The 22,134-nt window shown below is 43.0% G+C and overlaps 1 protein-coding gene across 4 annotated transcripts in view; it reads left to right on the forward strand.

Moving 5' to 3' along the window:
- Window positions 1-22,134, forward strand: part of OPCML (opioid binding protein/cell adhesion molecule like) — a 295,587-nt gene that overhangs the window by 196,826 nt on the left and 76,627 nt on the right. For 3 of the 4 annotated variants that reach the window (XM_039248229.1, XM_039248228.1, XM_039248227.1), the window contains exons 3-5: window positions 10,711-10,848; window positions 11,260-11,380; window positions 11,862-12,013. In XM_039248229.1, the coding sequence (XP_039104160.1) occupies window positions 10,711-10,848; window positions 11,260-11,380; window positions 11,862-12,013 (411 nt within the window). The remainder of the gene's footprint in view (window positions 1-10,710; window positions 10,849-11,259; window positions 11,381-11,861; window positions 12,014-22,134) is intronic. The other variant, XM_039248230.1, reaches the window with a different exon arrangement.

The raw sequence follows: 22,134 nt of genomic DNA on the forward strand, positions 1-22,134 counted from the left end.
TTGGAAAGAAAGGTTTAATTCCCCCCAAAGCACATAAAGAATAAAGCATTCGGTCTGATATTGCTCTGTTATTAGAAATAATTTGAAGAGTTTGGACACCGACTAGACCCCAACAGATTCTGGCCCTCTAGATTCGCTGTGGGCTCAAGAAGCAAGTTTTTCAAAGCACCCTTAAGTAATTCTAAGGTTGGATACTCACTGACCACACAGTAGCATGAGACATTTCCATACTTCCAACATAGTGTTTTCAGGGGCACCTGGGTGGCTCAGTCAGTTAAGCATCTGACTCATGGTTTCGACTCAGGTCATGATCTCATAGTTCGTGGGACTGAGCCTATCAGGCTGCACACTGACGACTCTCTCTTCCTCTGTGTCTCAAAATAAATAAATAAACATATATAAATTTTATATTTATATATAACTTTATATAAGGTTATATATATTTGTATAAGTTATATATAAATAAAAAGTTATGTGTGTGTGTGTGTGTGTGTGTGTGTGTGTGTGTGTGTGTGTAGAAACTTGGCCTGAGTGACTTGGTCATTTCTGCTTAGGCTAATGCAGGCAAGATCACGTCAAACTTTCTTAAGACATATATAAGACATACACAAATGAAATAAGCAGTATCTATTCAGTGCTTTGATTATTTTTTTAAATTATTGATTAGTTTTAAAGCAGTAGGTTATTTCAGCTAAAGTACAGAATTTATTCTCTTTTCAGTTGTTAGTAATGAAATAGCCTTGTTGGTTCAGGGTACAAATAATAGTAATGAAAGAAGAAACCCTGTAATAAAGAAAAACTTCTCAAATGTCCTTAACGTTTTCTCAATAAGTTAGCTGTTTCAGCTGTACTTTCTAAAAGTAATGATTTTGTTTTCTTCAACCTCTATGTCTTTTTGGTCTGAACTATTTATATCTGTTTACATTTGGATACTTTGTAGAATATAAATGTTTGCTATTTCTTTAATCAAGTAGGCTACTTTGTTCTTCAAATGGATTTAAGCTTCTGTCCTCAGTCAATTGTCTACCTACATAGGAAATCCCAGATTTTTGCATTCTGTATCCTCATTCTCTGTCTTCCTCTCTCTCTCTCTCTCTCTCTCTCTCTGTGTGTGTGTGTGTGTGTGTGTATGTGTGTGTGTTCAACTCCTCTCTTTTTTATCTGTCACGCACTCTGGACTTCCACTGCAAGCCTATGTGTCACATCTTTGCTAGTATCCTGACTCTTTCCATATCACTCACTCAAGACTACTCCCTGTGGGTCAACAGTATCAGCTAGATTATAAAACTCTCATGTCCCATTTCTCCTTGTGGCTAATAAACAAATCTCAGAAAAGAGAACACAAGTAAAACCAAACTAACCACATGTCTTCACTGTACTTTGGAGAGAAGCGACTCTTGCCTTGATGTTTTATGTTTGTGATTCTGGGCATCCCCATCCACTGGGGCTGATGAAGGGCATTCGGCACTATCAGGCCCCACCCTGGCTGCCAGTAAGTACTTTGCAGTGTGGCAAGGTCCCCTTTGTCAGACTCACTTGCTGGTATCCCAGCTGTATGTCTCTCATGGAGGCCAGTGGACAGTAAACATAAGGCCCGAGCATATTCTGAGTATGCAGAGTCTTGTGTATACTGCTAGGTCTTGAGTGCCTTCTTAGCAGAGGAAGTCTGGGAGTCTATAACTAGAACTGGCACTTGGCAGGTGAAGGCCACAGGAGCCCCCAGTGTACCAGCTGGGGTGTCATCCTTAGTTGCCTGTCAGAGTCCCCTGAGCAGTGTTTAAAAGATGCCAATGAAGGGCCAGATCAGCTGATCTGTAAGCATGGGCACAAAGGTCTGTTTTCAAAGTGCTCCTTGGTTGATGCTATGTGCCACCTGGGACAAGACCTCTAGGCCCTCCCTCCTAGATGTCATTGCAGAGAGGTTTCTTGCCATTGTATTCTCCTGTCCCCACCTACCAGACAAAACCCTTCATATCGCTTGTATATGGCTTTCCTCCTCCTGATAAAGCACCCATGTGCCAGAATTGATCTTTCTGGAGAGTCCTACTGGATGAGTCATTTGAGCCCTTCTCTTCTTGTATCATCCCAGCCATTCCATCAGAAAATGGGAAAGATTTAGGAAACTCACCATTGCCAGGCAATTCCTTTGAGTCCTTGGTTCCCAGGAGCATTATTAATGTACTCTTTCCCCCACTAGAAGCTCAGCTGACTTTCCCAGTCACACATTGATCTTGTCATTAGCCAGCTTCCTGTCAGCCTCAGGGAAGGCAGCCAGCAAGGCAGCCCTGGACCGGGGCAAGCCACCCCTCCCTCGGGCAAGGTCCTGGTGGCCACAGTCTGAGGAAGGTTGTCTGAGCCCAAGACAAAGCTTCTGTCACCACCAGCAAGTGAGACATTGACCCAGAGGCTCAGTCTCCAAACCAAAATGACTTTAGCACAATTCAATTGCTTGTATTAATTAAGGGAAAATGAAACCGTGGGTTTATCACACTTTTCATTAACTCCAATGCAGCAAAGGGATGTATCTGGGAGTTGGGAGCAAGCAAGGATGGAATATACTGCTGTCCATACTTCCTGGTTTAATTAAAGAGGGGGAGCTCAGAGTTGCTTATTGCCAGCAGCATTCTAAGGAGAGTCAGGGGGTCAGGGAAGACAGAGATGGTGGAGTGGGGCTGGCAGAAAAGGAGATTAAGTGGAGAGAGAAAATTTAGAGGGGGTTCAGTTTCCTAACCCATGGCCATCGGATATAGAGTGAATAGATACTGTGTGTTCATCCTACACGAGATGCATACAGAGCTTAAGGAAGTGGAAGGTGTAATCTTTTGTCAGTGGGCTTGCGCTTTAGACAATGGAACACCTACCTTATAGGAAGCAAGCACAGATAGTACAAGACTGAGGTCACATGAGCCAAATTGTTCCAAGTGCTGAGATTTTATTCCAGTTACCACTCAAGCATATTTCTTTCTCTTTTTTTCATGGTGAAGGAAACTTCCTTTTATTTTTATTTTTTAATATATTGTCAAACTGGTTTCCATACAACACCCAGTGCTCATCTCAACAAGTGCCCTCCTCAATGCCCATCACCCACTTTCCCCTCTCCTCCAACTCCCCCATCAACCCTCAGTTTGTTCTCAGTATTTAAGAGTCTCTTATGGTTTGCCTCCCTCCTTCTCTGTAACTATTTTTTCCCCTTCCCTTCCCTCATGGTCTTCTGTTAAGTTTCTCCAGATCCACATATGACTGAAAACATATGGTATCTGTCTTTCTCTGACTGACTTATTTCACTTAGCATAATACCCTCCAGTTCCATCCATATTGCTTCAAATGGCTAGATTTCATTCTTTCTCATTGCCAAGTAGTATTCCATTGTATAGATAAACCACATCTTCTTTATCCATTCATTAGTTGATGAGCATTTAGGCTCTTTCCATAATTTGGCTGTTGTTGAAAGTGCTGCTATAAACATTGGGGTACATGCACCCCTGTGGATCAACACTCCTGTATACTTTGGGTAAATTCCTATCAGTGCTATTGCTGGGTCATAGGGGAGTTCTATTTTTAATATTTTGAGGAACCTTCATACTGTTTTCCAGAGCAGTTGCACCAGTTTGCATTCCCACCAACAGTGCAAGAGGGTTCCTGTTTTTCCACATCCACACCAGCCAGCATCTATAGTCTCCCAATTTGTTCATTTTAGCCACTCTGACTGGTGTGAGGTGGTATTTCAATGTGGTTTTGATTTGTATTTCCCTGATGATGAGTGACGTTGAGCATCTTTTCATGTGTCTGTTGGCCATCTGGATGTCCTCTTTGGAGAAGTGTCTGTTCATGTCTTCTGCCAATTTCTTCACTGGATTAGTTGTTTTTTGGGTGTGCATTTTGGGGAGTTCCTCATGGATTTTGGATACTAGCTCTTTATCCAATATGCTATTTGCAATTATCTTTTCTCATTCTATCGGTTGCCTTTTAGTTTTGTTGATTGTTTTCTTTGCAGTGCAGAAGTTTTTATCTTGATGAGGTCCCAGTAATTCATTTTTTGCTTTTAATTCTCTTGGCTTTGTAAAAGTGCTGAGGAAGAAATTACTGCAGCTGAGGTCAAAGAGGATGTTTCCTGCTTTCTCCTTTAGGGTTTTGATGGTTTCCTGTCTCACATTCAGGTCCTTCATCCATTTTGAGCTTATTTTTGTGTTTGGTCTAAGAAACTGGTCTTGTTTCATTCTTCTGCATGTTGCTGTCCAGTTCTCCGAGCACCATCTGTTAAAGAGATTGTCTTTTTTTCCATTAGATATTCTTTCCTGTCGAGCATGTTTCTAATGCTTCTGTCCTTCAAGAGAATGAGGCTCTTGTGTAGGGAGGTATGTGACTGAGAATGAGGCCAGGAAGAAACCTGCTCCCCAGTCTATAGGTTTCCAGCTGACAGCTTCCCCTGTACTCCCTAGGAGGAATAGGCCCCTTTTCTAAACCAGTCACTCTTTGTCTCCTTCATGGATGATGTGTGACCAATGTCATTGATAAAGTTATTTTCTCAGGCAGCCATGGGACCTTGTCAAGCAAGGATAAGGCCATTATCTAGAAGTGAGGTGGCACACCTAATTCTCTGTCACCTTCTTGATCTACTTCTGCTTGGGTCAAAGGTTTCTCCTTACTGTAGATTCTCTATTCCAATACAGCCCTTATTCCTAGGTCCAGCTTTGGACTTGTAGCTGAATACCCAAGGTAAATGCTCCTACTGCATTGGTCCAGACACCTTTAGTTCATAGGGGAAAGGCAAGAATTTGTGTCAGCCTTGGATGTCAGGCCCAGATTATAGGCCAGCCTGACAGCAGTAATACTGTTATTTTGATCTGCTTGTGGCTCACTTTATGTGATTATGTTCTACTGGCCAGAGACCTGGAGAGGGAGATGGATGAGTAACAAGATTGCAGCACATACGACCGCATGCACTTCTGACATCTACCTTGCCCTACACACCTCAAGGGCACAGAAGCCACTGGAAGGGGACTACTGCAGACATTTCTTCCCTTGCCTTATCTAGCTCCAGACCTCTAGGGTAGGATTTCCAGCAAATACACAACAAACCAGCCAACCCACACCTTATTTGAAGTACTACATGTTCCTTATAGGAGTAAAATCTCAGTTTCTTGATAGCTTGAATGGATACCTAGGTTTGGTAAGTGGGCAAGAAGCTACTGTCCAAGATGGATCAAAAAGCCTAGGTGAGGCTTAATAGGTCAGAAGCATTCACACAATTACCTGGATTTTGGATTCCAACTTTCCAAGTTTAGTATTAATAGGGAATATCTATAATAGCCCCTCTTGCTGAGGGAACAGGGAAACATCTGTTCTTGCTTTTCAAGAAATCCTACCATGTAAGCCAGATGGACCCTGGGGTGCCCACATACTTCCCACTCCCAGTGGCTTCCTTCTGACTGCGCCTCTTTCTATCTTGTCCATCTGAGTCCTCCTTCCTCTGTCCGTTATCTTCATAATGCCATTTACTCTTTGTCCGCACCTCCTTAAATTCTTAGCCCTCCTCCCTGTTCTCATCTCCTATTCATTTCCTCTAAGGCACCTGCCCCCAGGCATGTGCCACTGTGAGCCACCTCCTGACAGGTCTCATGGCAAAAGCTGTGACAGGTGCTGACATTTAACCTCACAAAGCAATATCCCTGGATAGAGTGGCAGGTTTCCGTGGCATATCAGGAGGGACATTGGGGTTAAGGCACCCAGAAGGTGACATTTTAATCATTTCAAAGGGGGAAGACAGACAGAGTTTGCCTCAAAAACATGCTTGTTTTGGATGGTGTGAATAGTCAGGCAAAAGAATAGGCCTCCCTCTGAAGTCATCCCTGGGGATGTTTGCACAGAGTTGGGGGATGATATTCTGTCAGAAAAAAAAAAAAAAAAAAAAAAAAAAAAAAATGGAAGGCCAAAATCGTTGACACTCTATGATGTTTCCGACTCAAATTCTAAGGAGTTGTGTGAGGAAAAGAAGGAACGATTGGGCATCAGAATGGTGGCTGAGAGACAGCTGGCATGGGAGGACAGGATGTGAAGGGGAAAAGAAAGAAAAGGAACAAGATCAAGAAGCTTCTAGATTTTACTCTGGATTTCCTATTTGATCTCTTTACCTCTGAATGCTTAAGTTTCTTCCAGCTCTAATAAATCTTTCTGACCCATGGTACCTTACTAGAGGGATATAAAAACAATAGGGAACTGAAAACTGAGCCTAGGGACAGAAAAATATATAACACCGGATATGGGCTCATGAGATCGTATACCCAGGGTCGAGGACCTTGTCTTCTACATCATCTCCACCCCACACACAGTGTCTAACCCAGCCCTCCTTTCACAGCACATGTGAATAAGATAACTGCAGGTGATGTCAGAGAAAACAGGTCACATCAGGGATCCTTCCCCAAAGCAGTTTCTTGGTCCAATCCTCCATTTCTGAGTTGGCAGATCCTGCTCGTGGACGCTGCTTGTTCTTTGCCTTCTGTGACTGTTAAGTCAGAATATGTGTCCCTGTAGAAGAAGCCTCCCTGTGCCCACAGAACCACGGGGCTTGCTCACTGTGTCCTCAAGTTACATACCCTGCATCTGAGGGGCCCTGGCTCAGGGACCTTCCACATCCCCTGATAAATGGCCCCATTTATATACTTGAAGATCTTAATCTCACTAATACAGTGAATTGGCCTTCTCAAAAGTACTCGTCTGAGGAAAGAAATAACCCATGTTTAAAATCATTTTAAAATATTTATTCTTCAGAGAGAAAGAGACAAGCCATGAGTGGGGGAGGGATAGAGAGAGAAGACGACACAGAATCTGAAGCAGGCTCCAGGCTCTGAGCTGTCAGCAGAGTCTGACGCCAGGCTCAAACCCATGAACTGTGAGATCATGACCTGAGCTGAAGTCAGTTGCTTAGCCAACTGAGCCACACAGGCATCCCAGAAATAACCCATTTTTAAAAATATATTTCTGGGGGCACCTGGGTGGCTCAGTCGGTTGAGCGTCTGACTTCGGCTCAAGTCATGGTCTCACGGTTTGTGGGTTCGAGCCCCATGTCAGGCTCTGTGCTGACAGCTCAGAGCCTGGAGCCTGCTTTAGATTCTGTGACTCCCTCTCTCCCTGAGCCTCCCCTGCTCACGCTGTCTCTCTCTCTCAGAAATAAATAAAACATTTAGCCTTTAGTCCTTTAGTTTTTTCTTTAATCCCTTTTGAAGGTGTCTTCAGAATCTTTCCTGTGGCACCCAGGCCATCTTGCCTGCAACCCCTCTGCCTTTCTTTCCTTCCTCCTGCCAGTAGCCCCTTCCTCCCCCCCTCCTCCTTCCTCCCCCTCCTCCTCCTTCCTTTCTTGTTCCTCCCTCAGGTGTTTCTTCCTGCCCAATCCCTTCCTCTGCTTCCACATCAGCAGTTTGTCTTCTTGGCACCCAGCAAAGAGGATTAAAACATGTGTTGCCTTCTGCCCCTTTCTCTGCAGCATAGAATCAGGATTTTCCATTGTGACCGGAACTGGAGAGGGCAGGGAAAACATTAAACCTTGAAGTTTCCCAGGTCTCTAGGCATTTAGCAACCTAGATTGGTTCACCTAATATTCAAAGCAGTAACAAAAATAACATCTCAATCACCTTCAGCAGGCTTGCGATGGGGAGGAGTTTCGACAAACTCTTCCCATTTCTTGGCAAAGAACTGTTCAAGAGAATGCATGTTTTGTAGTAAGATCATAAACACTCAGTGAACAGTTAGCTTCAGGGGTCCAGATGCCCAGCCTCAGTGCACCTTACTCCTAAGAGGGTGTCTTTTGAAATGTGGGCTCCAAAATGATCTCCACATGAGGGACACTCAGTAAGCTCTGTTGACCAAGTGGCCACTTCACAGACCCAGATAGTTATAAATATGTGACAAGAGGGAGCTGAGAATAGCATGTGGTGGTACCTTATAGCTTCACTACTCAATGTGTGGGCCCTACATATCACGGAGATACTCCACCATTTATTAGAAATGCAGAGTCCCAGGCCCCACTCTAGACCTACTGAATCAGAATCTATATATGTTTTAGATCCCAGAGAATTTATATGCAAATTAAAATCTGAGAAGCACTTACTTTATAGTACAAACTTGACAAAATTCATTTGCTCACTTAATGAGGTAGTATTATCATAACAATCCCCATTTTGCACGAAACACTCTCTTCCTTTTTCCCTTTTTTGTTGTCATATAATTGTTCCATAAAAACAGCATTACAGATAGTGAAAGAACATCCCTACATTCCAGAGGGTGGTTGTTGCCCAGTAATTGCTCCATAAAGAATCCAGAATCTACCCTACTCATACAAATGCAGAGAATTACTCAGGGTCCCAGAACATTGGCCTCCATCTTCTTTGAGGTGTTCCCTTCCCTTTGCATAAACCAACACTTCTAAGTTGACTGGCATCCATAAGCTTGCCTTATCAGGCTCTTATCATGTATAGCATGATATGGATCTATCTCATTCTCTCCAAGGTAAGCAGGTCAGTGACCCTGCCTGAGGCTCCTGCCAGGCCCTACTACAGGTGGGTCTTTTGTTTGGTCAAACGCAGTGGGGTTTAATTAATTTAATTAATTACCACAGCACATTTTGAAGAAAAAATAATGGCATCTTAGTAGTACGAAGGCAGACTTTCAATCCTGCCATATTTATTTACTGCAAAAAAGGTACAGTGCATTTGGGAAGTTGTTTTGGTGTGATTTCATTGTTGATTTCATTGTTGTTTACTTCTAAAGAATACTTAGATTGCTCCACCATCATTTCAATAAGTGAGGCAATTTTTATCTTTATAGACTTCCTGAAATAAATGATCTCAGAATCTTCTTCAACTGTGAGATTCTGTTAAGCCTAAGAGAAATAAGGAAAAAAAGGATGGGAAGACGTTTATACTCCTCCAATAAATCTGGATGAATTAGTATATGAATTAGCCCGAATGACTAAATGTCTTCTGTGGTACAGGACTTGTAACCAGTACCACTACCCTGAGATCCTGGCAAACAGGGCCCTATGACGCCATTCTCCCCTTCAGGGTACATTTCCAACCTCTACCCTCAGCCATTTTTCATGTAGGTTTAATCAGATTCCCCAAGGTTCCCAAACTTATGCCTACGGGTTTGTACTGGACCCAATCAACAGTTCCAGATTCTAGGAGGGTGGCAAAGGGTGACAAAGGTGCTCCTGCGGAAAGGACAACATTTTTTCATGTAATTACGTGATATTGGGCTACCAGAATTGGTGACTCCAATTGTTTATATAGAGAAGGGCCCCTTGGAAAATATTTTGCCAGGGGCCCCACACCTTCTTGGGATGTACTTAGTAACTGATGGCAGAGCCTGGGTGTTTGGGATGTAGAGTGGAGAGAGGAGGCAAGAAAGGCAGCATGAGATTAAAAGTAAGTAGTCTGGAGAAATGGGCAGGATGGGGAGAATCTCCCCAAGGCTTAGACTTGAATCAAAATCAAGATGCTAAAGCACCTGTCTCTCTACTCCCTGTCCATCACCCTAGCCCTCACCTTCCTGCTGTTTCACATCCATGGTAGACCTAGACTTAGTTGATGGAGCATCCATTGGATAGGACTATGCTTATATGGGGGTGTGAGGAAAATTATAATGATTTTTATCTTCCTAAAACTGGTTCCACTCTAATGCCTGGAACACAAAAAGGAATCAGACAATAGGCCTATAAGAAATGCAAATGGCTGTACTTCCTCCCTGGCTTTTGTGTTGGCTTTTGTGTTGGCTGGGTTTTCATGGGAGCCTGGTGCTTTGACAGAACTGAAAACATTTGTGTTTCAAGACAGAGGGTCTGTTCTATTTGCACTGAACCACAGGGAGTGGGATAAGGGACAAGTCAGAGGGGCCAAGACATTACATGTCTTAGGAGACATGTAATGGTGGCTGCAAACAGTATGCATTTTCCAAGCCCGCAATATTTTGGATCATGAATTCCAATCTTCACAAGTGCCGAGGAATAAAGCCTCTAGAATGTCCCGCAAAGTCAGGTATAAAATCCATGAGGCGGTTCTAGTAACCATGGATCCATCATTTGGGCCCATCACTGTATTTTATGTTGGCAAACATTGAGCACATCCTGCATAACAGTCACAGAGTACTTCTGTATTCACTTTTTCTCCAATTTTTCTTCTCTAGTACAGTTGGAAGACGAATCAACTGCTTTGCATCTATCTATATGAACATATTAAATTATTTTACTTATTTATTCTACAAGTAGTTAGTATTTTGTATTCTGTCTCCAAAGGAATTTCTACATAATAAAACATTAATATTCCCACACCAACATATCCTAAAGGTATCCTCACATTTTTATTATATTATTAATCATGGCAATTCTCTTTAAAATATCAAAGTTTACTAATGTGCTGGGCTATTCTCTTAGTTAATCCTCATCATAATCATACAGGAAAAACAACAAAAAACTTCTTTTCAAATAGTATAAAAGGTGAAAGTGACTTGGACAAAAACACATTGACCCAACTCTAGCAGAGAAATTCTTTCTTCAAATGACATACTATTTGGTCAACATGGTGTCTTATAATCTTCAACTTGACGTTCAAACCCCATTATTATGGCTTTTTGTACTCCTTCCCTACAAGCTCAAGATGTGAATATAGTTCTTTCCCTGGTTTCACAGATTCTTCATTGTTTCTGTCTCTTTCCTCCCAGAAGGCCAGGGCTTTGTGAGTGAGGATGAATATCTGGAAATCTCTGACATCAAACGTGACCAGTCTGGGGAGTATGAATGCAGCGCCCTGAATGATGTTGCTGCACCTGATGTGCGGAAAGTAAAAATCACTGTAAACTGTGAGTTGACCCATTGTCAGGAAGTTTCAGGGGAAAAGATAATATAGGGATTAAGAGAACAAGCTGGTCATGGCAGTGCCATTTTCTGATAGTTCCAAATTGTTTCCAATAGGAAAATACTTTCTCAGATTGCTTTGCACCATGACTGTCCCCATTGCCATTTTGCCCCAGAGTCTACCTGTGCCTGTCAGAACTTCTAGTTAATGGGGAGAATTGGTAACTTTTAATTGGTTTGAAGGCTTAAGAAGATGCTGGGGTAAATGCAATATCTTTAAGCAAGAATTCTTTTCCTAAAATAAAAGGTTATTTAACTGGGAAGGTGGGGTGTCACAAGAAATCCATTTGTACAATAGGGGACTAGATGTGCTCTTCATCTGCTTCATAAACACATTCTGCCTTTTCCTCCAACAGATCCTCCCTATATCTCAAAAGCCAAGAACACTGGTGTCTCCGTTGGTCAGAAGGGTATCTTGAGCTGTGAAGCCTCTGCAGTGCCTATGGCTGAGTTCCAGTGGTTCAAGGAAGATACCAGGTACCCTGAAAATGGAAATAGGGCATATCTGAAGCAGAGCCGATGGATCATTCCCCACATGGAAAGAGAATGATAAAGTAAAGGGGAAAGATATGGCAAAATCAAAATGCATTAGTCCCCTTTATAACGGTGTCTCCTTTCAGAACCAAGAACAAAAAAATAGAGGAAGCTGGAAAGTGGGAACATGAATTAACCTCGTTTCAGAACCCAAGATTAATTGTAGACATGGCAGCCATCAATGACTAGGAGCCAGTAAATTTCACCTTTAGAGCATGAACATCCTTTCCTTTTCCCTCCTGTGGAAGCTGTGGTACTTATGTTTTGAGTTAGAGGGATTGGATCAGTTACAAGAAAGTTGTCCGTGAGAAGGGAAGCCTCTTTGTAGGATTCATCTCTGGTATCTGTCACTTTCCCCAGCTTCTCTGTCCATTGTTTCACTCTGTCTGTAGAACCGGATCAGCAATACCTTCTCTTATTGCAGGCTAGCCACCGGCCTGGGTGGCGTGAGGATTGAGAACAAAGGCCGCATATCCACTCTGACGTTCTTCAATGTTTCAGAAAAGGATTATGGGAACTATACTTGTGTGGCCACAAACAAGCTTGGGAACACCAATGCCAGCATCACACTGTATGGTGAGTGCAGAAAGCCTGGGTGCAGTGGGCTTGGGGCATGTAGAGAGAGGAAGGCTGGATTTGCTTGGCCTATGTCCATCCATACGGCTCAACCCACCACCCTTAGATATGAAATGCTTCTCCCTGTCATTCTCCTAAGCATGTGATACAGTGATGTTTGCAAGGTAATTGATATTTTCTGGTCTATTTAAAGGTGAGGTTTGCACCTTACAAAAGGAGTAAACCAAATTCTGAACCAAGTTGAATGGTGGTTGCCATAAAGAACATAGAACCAGGGAACAGTTAGATTGTAGTATTTAAAGGTCTGAGGGGATATGTTAGATATAATTTTAAGATACCTTCTATAGTAAGAGTCTATAATTCTGGGGGTTATATTTATAGATTTGAACCAAGCCAACTACTGCCATCATGATTCTCATGTCAATTGCCATGTCATGTTCTCACTCACTGGAGTGGATGGAACAGTAGTCTGAGTCTTCATCAAGATGACTGTTCTATCCACAGCTGGAACATCAAACCCTTCCCTGAAGGTCTTTTCCTCCCATATGGATGGAGAGGTTTCCAGAGCCCTGACTGGCTCCCTGGGAAGCCCTCACCTCTCCCTCACCCAGCCTTCCTATGTTGTTGTGTCCATCTCTGTGTGCAGCATTTCACACTATTGGCCAGAGCCAGCTTGTTGTGATATTTCATGTGTGTATGTATTTGTTTATTTGCTGAGATTTGGTTAGAGGTGAGCGGGATGAAAAGGTATTCATCTTTCTATGTGTACCTCAGACCCTGAGCAAGCTTTCAGCACTAACATTAACTAAACTTTGTCCACCAACCATCTGAAATGTGTGATCTATGTCTTTTGTTTTCTCTCTGCATTGTGTGTGCATTGTGCTGTGTGTGTCTTAGAAATAAGCCCCTCATCAGCAGTGGCAGGTGGGTACAGCATGTTCCTTCCTTCCTCTGCCTGCTTGAATGCCTATGCTTTTGAATTTAAGCCTACTTCAAAGATAGGCTTGCCTGCTTCACCTCACTGACTTATTTACCCTTCATAGATAGACTTCAGGGGGTTTGGTTTGCACAATTTAGGTAACAAGCATGTAGAATATGATGGCTTTCACATACACACATTGTTATACATTTTGGGGGAAGAAGTTTCCCCCCAAATCAATATGCTTTAACTTGGTATCCTGTAAAATAAATGAATATTCTGCTATTTCTGCACATAGCAGCACCAAGAAGAACCCAGCTCAGATACTAAATGGATTACCAAATGATTGTCTCCATGGGGAAGTCACCCTGGTATGAATATATTATTCTTTTAGATCAAGGCAAAAGGAGAAAATCAGTTAATTCTATAAACTTCATTTTAAAATAGAAATACTTGGGGACATTATTCATAATAATTGTAATAATATCTACCATTTACCAAATATTTACCCGTTTCTATGCATTATGTTAGCTAGTACTGTGCAAAATAGGTTACTAAGTCCATTTTAAAGATAAGTAAAAGGAAAACCAATGAAGTTAATTAACACTGAAGTACATGTACCAGTGAGTAGGTACTGGATGAAACCCAGGATATGAAGCTCTATCAGATCCTAGGTAAACGGCGTGCAATGAATGCATGCACACACTCACACACTCATGACAACACAGCAGCATGTGCTCGCCTGTGCTTCCAAAGGCAGTAGCCTCACAGTCCTACTTCCCTATGCTCAATCTCAATCATATAGAAAGCGGTGACATTTAAATTTTTCAGTCCTGGAATCAGCTCTGTCACTGTCACTTTTTATAACTCTGCATCTAGGCCAATTACAGGGCACCAGTGCTGCCCACACCTTGATGTCTATGAATGTCCGTGTCTTGGTCCTGATTAAACTGAGGGGAAATGGTGGGAAGGGTGTGATGCTCTGCCCCTCAGCCTGCCATCACCTCCTCAGTTGGGTCATTAGGGGTAATGAATATGATCAAGAGAGGGAACCTAGGACTGACAGCCAGATCATCTACATTCTTGCACCTCTAGACCACTAATGAAAGAGGTGTGTCATGGAAGATAACAACAGCAATGTATACGAAGACTGTATCAGCCTGCCAGGGCTGCCATAAAAAAATATAATAAGCAATAGAAATGTATTTCCTCACAGTTCTGGAGGCCAGGAACCCATCATCAAGCCGGGAAGACCTACCATCTGGTTTTGATGAGGGCTCTCTTTCTGGCTTGTAGACGACCACTTTGTTCTCACATGTCCTTTCTTCTGTGTGTGTGTGGTGTGTGGAGAGATACAGACAGAGATGGCAACGGAGAAGGTGAGGGAGACAGGGCTATCTTGTATGCCTTCTTACTAGGACACTAATGCTATTGAATTAGGGTTCTACCATTATAACCTCATTTAGCCTTAATTACTTCCTTATAGGCCCCATCTCCAAATACACCTTAGGGGGTTAGGTCTTCAACATATGAAAGTAGGGAGATACAATGCATTCCATAGAGAAGACATAGCTTTATCTCCCAATTTGGCTGGCCACTTGCCAGCTACTTAATCTTGCTGAGCTCACTTTCCTCACATGTACTATCAGTCCCTTCCTTTAGAAGGCTGGCAGGAGGACTGTATAACGTCTCTAGACAGAGAGTCTCACAGATGCTATGTTTAGATGCGTTGATACTTAGATATCAAAGTTTAGATACTTTGATAGCACAGAAAATCTACAGGCCTCAGTTTACTAAGCTAAAACTGGGATGATATTTCCTAGCCTGCTGACTGTCATTGTGAATTGTCAATAGGACAATGTTCATTGCAGAAGCATAACAGTATGAAACTGTTGTATAAAGGCAAGGCACCCCACAGTAATCGGTAGGTGTTACTATCAGTATTTGCCAACGCTTTGTGAAACACACTGCTTCCCTTAGTATGACTGCCAAGATCGTTGCTCAACTGGACGGTATGTTCCTTTCTTCCAAAGTCTTTTGCGCCCTTTACTATAGTACCACCAATCCCCGGGATCCTCCCAGCCTGCTTCACCTGGTTAGTACCCACTCACATCCCAGCATCCCTTCCTGAGGGAAGCCTTCTCTGACCTCTGAGTAGGTCAGTGCTCCGTTGCACACTCTTCTCTTACAATGCTTTAGAAGGTAGCTTTCACCACAATGCTCTCCCTAGCAGTCATCCAGTGAGTACTTGCCAGTACCTGCCACAAGTCAGGTACTGTTCTCGGTGATGAAGACGCAGGGCTGCACCATGACTACAGTCCTTATCTCTGTAGACTTCACTTGCTAGTTGCAATTTTACTTCTGCCTCATTTATGTAGTTTGGTTAAAATCTTCCCTCCCTTGAGAGACTCTTGAATGCTGACAAAAACTGAGGACAGATGGATGTGGGGGGGAGGGGGGGATGGGCATGGAGGAGGGCACTTGTGGGGACGAGCACTGAGTGTCATGTGGAAACTAATTTGACAATAAACTATTTGTAAAAAAAAAACAAATGTAAACAAATAACCTAAAAAAAAAAAAAAAAACTTCCCTCCCTTTTAGCCTTTTTGCTCCATAAATGTAGGGACCATGTCTGGTTTGATCCTTAGAACCTAGCGCAGAGCACCCCACACATTCGTGGGTCAGGAAAGTCTTGTTGAACAAATGGATACACAGAGATTGGAGGGTTGTGTTGGTGATGCCAGCTGTAGAAATTCAGCTGTCAGGAATGAAATGTGGAAGAATGCAATAGATCTGGAGTCTCAAAGCCTCTCTGAGGCCAGTCTCTGTTGCTCGCCAGCTGAATGGCTCTAGGAAAGTCAATCTCAGTGTGTCTTATTGTTCTCCTAAGTGAAAGCATTTTTGAAAATATGTCCTGTAATTATCTGACACTATGCCTGAGTGGAAATAACACAAGATCAGAGTGACATTGTCCAACTGACCAGCCCTTTCTGCTGGCCATTGGTGTTCCTTTTAGTCCTCAGTATTCCCATAATTGTGGCTAATTAGTGTTACCAACCACTTACTATGTGCAGAGCCACTAGACTAAGTGTTCTAAATGTTTTTTTTTAGTTTGTTTATTTTCAGAACGAGGCAGTGAGAGCGTGGGGGTGGGGAGAGAGCGGGAGAGACAGAATCTCAAGCAGGCTCTGTGCCCACAGTCAGCACAGAGCCTGACATGGGGCTCAAACTCACAGTGAGATCATGATCTGAGGCAAAATCAAAAGTCAGATGCTTAACCGACTGAGCCACCCAAGCGCCCCAGTTCTACATGTTTTATCTCATTTAATGACTCTAGAAATAAGTACTATATTTATCCTGATTTTACAGAGGATGAAATTGAGAGATTAGGCAGCTTACTCAACTCATACTAGCTTACAAATCTTGAGCTGAGAGTTAAGCCTATGTACTCTGGTTCTAGTATCTGAACTCTTTTTACTACTTCAATCCAACTCACCATACTTGGCAACTCGTCGTGGACATTGGTGGATGACCTTCCAAATGGAACCTTATATCAACAATTAGCCTATGTGGGCCCATTTCCTATACTAGTATCTCTCCTCATCCATCTAAATCCAATCCCATCCCAACTTCTTAGAGGGACAAGTGGCGTTAGTTGGTGGAGCGATTTGTCTGGTTAATTCCGATAACGAACGAGACTCTGGCATGCTAACTAGTTACGCGACCCCCGAGCGGTCGGCGTCCCCCAACTTCTTAGAGGGACAAGTGGCGTTAGTTGGTGGAGCGATTTGTCTGGTTAATTCTGATAAATCCAATCCCATTCTGGAGTAAACATAAAGATGCATATATCTTTTTGAGTTCGTGTTTTCATTGTCTTTGGGTACATACCCAGTAGTGGAATTACTGGATCATATGGTAATTCTTGAGAATTTTTGAGAAACCTCCATTCTGGTTTCCACAGTGACTGCACCCCATTTACATCCCTGCCAACAGTGCATGAGGGTTCCTTAAAATAATTTCAACATTAAAAATAATAAATTTGAATGCAGTCTTTTAAAGGACACATTTTACATGACAACCTATATATTCACACTTCTCAAATACACACACCTCAACATCCCCAGGCATGCAGTGGTGTTTGCCCTCAAAGAATGTAGGATTGTTTTTGGAGACCCTTTTGACTCTGTACTGTGACCCCATCACAACACATACTCAGAACAGGCCTCTCACACAAACATACCTTTATCTATTCCTACCTGCATGCAAAGAACAAGGGAAAGTGAGATGAAAGCAGTTTCAAAAGAACACATAAGACAAAGCCTGTGAGACAGTAGGTTGGGGAGTGGGGTGAGGCAGGACACGATGGGGCAGACTGTGAGAGCCAACATAGGTGGGTGGGCGATGCGCAGAGACAGATCAGTGGTTGGCACCCACATGAGGTGATTCTTCCCTCCACGCCAGCTGCCGCCCCTTCAAAAGCCACACTGACAAGATAGGTCAGGCAGGTACAGTACAACTCAAAGTGGCATTTTAGACTGCCTGGATGTTCCTTAGTGTGGGGCAATGGCAGGTACTAGAAAGACAACAGAACATTGAGACACCAGGAGCAAGGAAAATGGAGTTCTGGTCCCGACCCTGGTTCAGACAAACTGATGCTCTCTGTTCTCTGGTTGTCTGTGAGATGTAAGAACAGAACAAGATGGACTCTCAGCTGACTTCCAGCTAAGTGTTCTAAAGAAACAATGGGGAAACAGTATTAAAGGCAGGTCTCCAAAACCTATCATTCACAACCTTGGAAATGGTGGCAAATAAAATGCTTTTTTAATGGAAAAGCAACCTGCTCTAAGTATAAGAAAGTTTCAGTGAGTGGTTGCAGCTATTTGCAAGCCCACCTGGAGTGCTGGCACCTTGAAGTCTTGCCATGCCTACAGAAGCAGAGTTGGCCAGGCTCAGCCTGCTGGCCCCAGCTCTGCCCCTCCAGGAAGCCACTCACTTCTCTCAACTTGCCAATCCACTTTGCCTCCACTGGGTCCTGAGGGAGAGAGGCCCCATCCCCCTGTCCTTAAAGTATAAAGAGGGAAAGATGCTGAACTTGATTACATCCGGCACTGCAGAGAGTGTGATGCGTTTAATGAGCCATATAAATGCCTGGATTACTGGAACTGGCAGGGGGGAGGGACAGAGAGTGCAAACAATGCCAGAAAGGATGGGGGTGCTGCAGAGAGAAAAACAGATTTCTCACATTTTATCTGTGAAATCGTAGCGACACAAATTAGTTGCATTAAGAGTTAAGTATGAGGAAGAGGGACAACTGATAGAATCTTGTCATTGCAAATGAAAATGGCAAAATATTCCAGTTAAGGCAACATCTGGGCTCTGGATGTTTTTCCTCAGGCAATGCCTCAGCCCCCCTCAGAGCAGCCAGGACTTCAGCTTACCTCAGCGGCCCCCGGAAGCCATGAGGACAGAATCTATATTTTCTTTTGCTAATGGCCATTCCTCTAGAATAAATATACATATCAGGCTGGCTCTTCAACCTGGATTTTCTACAACTACAGGCAGCAACAGCCAATGCCTCTCAGCCTCCACCAATTTCTGACTGCTCTGTCCACTGTGCATCCCACTGGTACCCATAGGCAGAGCCTAGGAGCCCCTGCCCACCCCCACCCCAACACCCTCCTGCCTCTACTGGCCATCTCCAGTCCATTATGAGGGTGTCCTAACAACCATACATTTCTCCCATATGTATCCAGAGGAGATCTGGGGAGTGGGCATGAGGAGTCTGGGGATTGTTTTTCGTGTGCCTTCTGCATGCCATCCTACATCTTCTCTGGCCTCTTCCTCCATATCTCTGGCAGGGAGATTCCGTGTTCCCATCTCCACCTTTTCCAGCACCATCACACCTCAGTCTGCCATGTTCTCTCTCCTCCTGAAACCCAGCTGAATCTCAGCTTCAGAGTTCTGGTTGGCCCCAGCACCCACTCCTGGCTTCTGTGATACACCTGGAGAGTGAGTTTCTTACATTTCTGGATTAGTCTGCTGCTGGCCTCCACCTGCACCGTCAGTCTGTCCGGGAGTATATCACAGTGGGAGGAGAGGAGATCTTCTATGTCTTCAGGCATCTTACAAAGCAATATCTTAGTCTGCGTTTCACTTGCTTTGAGTGCTTTAAAAATGCAGATTCATGGGTCTTGCCCCAGACTCATTTTATCACAGTCTCCAGGAAAGGCCCTGAGAAAGTGCTTTTAAAGCAAGCTCTCCAAGGGAATCTTTTGCACACTGAAGACTGATGGTGTCGGAGCAATAGTCTGATAACTACAAAATTTGTATCTCTAGGACTCTCCTTAATTCTGAACTACAAACTACTCTCCCCACCTGAATGTTCCATGGGAATCGCAAATTCAATCTTTCTCTTTCAGACATGCCTCTCACTCAATTGTATACTTTATCTTTACACCTATACACTCACTAGAATCTGTCTGGTGGTTCTGACTTCCTCCTCTCCCTTACCCTTACACCTGGTAGCCACAAGGCCTAGCAAGTGGGACGTGGCTCTTCTTCTGGACTGTGGACTCACCATTTCATTCTCACTTACACGGAGGTGTGTGCTTTCCTTGAGCAGTCAGTCTATTCTCTTACGAATTCCTACGTGTTTGGTGTCCTAGCAAGCACACCCTTTGCCTCTCTGGGGCCAAGTGACCTTTCTAAAACTCATAATGCACCTGTTTATACCCTGCTGAGATTGCCTACAAGGAAAGCGTAGCCTTCAGCGTTGTTCTTGCTCTGAGATCCACCCACCCTTATACTTCAAGCTCTCCCACTTCCTTCTATGAACCCACCATGCTAGACCACCTGTGTTCCAGAAGGCCAGTCCCATTGCATACATAAGACTTCCTTCTTCATTTCTTCTCATCCATCAATCCATTCGGATTGAGTTACAAAGAGGAACAAAGTCCATAACCCTGTACAAACAAGTAAAAAGACAGTTACAATAGAATCATAGAATATACTAAATGAAAAGGCTACTAAGTGTCAGCCAGACATGGCTTAAAGAGCTAAGAACGCTTTGAGGTAGGTACTGTTGTTATTCTCACTTCAGAGAAGAACCCAGAGCTCAGAGAATTCAGGTGATTGGGCCAAATTCCCATAGACAGGAATTTTACCCCAGGAGGAAGTGGCAAGACCAGGTTTTGCATCTAGGTCTGTCTGATCCTAACCCCATGTTTCTTTCTAACCCATACATATATCGTGTCTTCCAGTATGTTATAGGGTCACAGGTGGAAACTTTTGCCCTCTTCTCTGATGAGACTGTACTTCTCCTTTAAGGTTGTACTCAGTGTTACCCCATCCATAAAGTGTTTCTGAGCCTCACTGAAGCATCACTTATCATCTGGGGTTTCAGGATAGCTTATGCTTAGGCTTATATCTTGTTTGTATTTGCTTCTGCACTTAAAAGGATGTAGCACTGTATCCTGCAATGTTTATTTCCCAGTAAACATTTGTCAAATTAATAAAACTTCCAGTCAGTGGGGGCATCAGTGGTAGTCTTTATACAGTGTGAAAATCAAATAACCAAAGAAAAGCCAAATACACAAAAGGACTCATGGTCTTCTCCCCCCAGGGAAGTCAGATAACTATTTCTCTGACACTCTCCTCTTGCATTCCAGCTTCTATATATCCTATTTGGAATTTAGGGATTTCTCCCCGCCCCCTGGGTCTTCTTTCTGAGGGAAACTCTATTAAACATTCCAATTCACCATTTAGGAAGATGTTCATCAAATGACTTCTTCTTGCAGAGACATCAAAAGCTGCACATATTTGTCCATTTCCTGCTGATAATAATGTATATGATTTTTATTTTCCAAATCCACAATTTAAATCCAGGTGGGAGGGAATGAGTCAGAGAGAAATACCATTGCTTTTGGCTGATGACAGCAGCGTAATCATTTGTATTTTCCCCAACCTGCAAAATGTCAACATATTAGAAAAAAAAATGCAGACATTTCACATTTCATTCCTGATGAGGTTCCTTGTTGTTCCCTCGCACCCCACCCTCCTCTATCTGAATCATTGACATCTGGCTATTAGCCTAAGCATTTAGAATGTAACACTGAGCATTCAGGGTGTGCTGATGTCAGCACAGACACAAGAGCTTGTGGTTCGGCATAGACCAAAGTCTTGTCTCTTTCAAGTTTGTGATGAGCTGACAGATTGGAATTAACTTCTGATATTAACTTCTTCCGCTCTTGTCTTTGTGGTAAATACAAAACAGGGAGTGCTAAAGAGAACAAAACAAAGATGGCTGCCTTTTTTGGCTTCTTTATCCACAAGTCTTCATGCTGTAAAGCCCGGTTAATCTTCCTTGTAAAACAACACAGTGCCATGTTTTGCACTGTAATTAAGGACAATGGAGGAAAGTTTCCTTTGAAGGGGAATGAAGCGCCTTCATCAGCCAGCACTGCTGAAAATAGGCTCCTATTTCACCAACAAGTGTAACACATGCATTCTCTAATTAGATTTGCTTGCTCCTCTTTTAATCACCAAGAACATCATTATCCTTTTGGTTCCTCATTAGGAAGGTCACATAGTTCATATTCATACTTATAAAACCTATCCAAATTTCAGAACAAAATTGTATCTTCTTAGACTTCAGATACTTCATTGATCTCACTGTGCTATCACCAAGTTCAACTTGCCTGTGGGCTTTTTTTCTTTCTTTTCTTTTTTAATGTGATCACCCTACCACCTGCTATTTTAGTAGAATTACAGAGATACACTGTAATGTTACTGAAGAACCATGCCATATTTTCATGGCAATCGTGGAAAGGAAAAAACAGTGACACATTTCAATACCTTCATCGCCATTTTTAAGCTTCAAAATCTCTTGCAAGTCAAGATCTCATCAGTAAGCTTAAATATTTTGGGGGGGAGCTTTGTGCTGAGTTTGGGTTGATTTTCAAAACCTGCTTCTCCAGAGGGTGATCAGCCACCCCTGGAATGCAGCAGCAAAGTCTTAGCTTCTGGCATAGCTAGGCTTGCAGTCTGATTCCAGATGAAGTCCTCAATAGAATTTGCTTTTTAAAAATCTAATATTTAGTATATTTAATTTTGCAAAGTAAATACCCTCTCCAAAGTGGACTTTATTTTCTTCCTTCCTTCCTTCCTTCCTTCCTTCCTTCCTTCCTTCCTTCCTTCCTTCCTT

The sequence above is a fragment of the Hyaena hyaena genome, unplaced genomic scaffold (assembly GCF_003009895.1).
Source record: "Hyaena hyaena isolate Hyena2069 unplaced genomic scaffold, ASM300989v1 scaffold_305, whole genome shotgun sequence".
In the NCBI taxonomy this organism is placed as follows: Eukaryota; Metazoa; Chordata; class Mammalia; order Carnivora; family Hyaenidae; genus Hyaena; species Hyaena hyaena.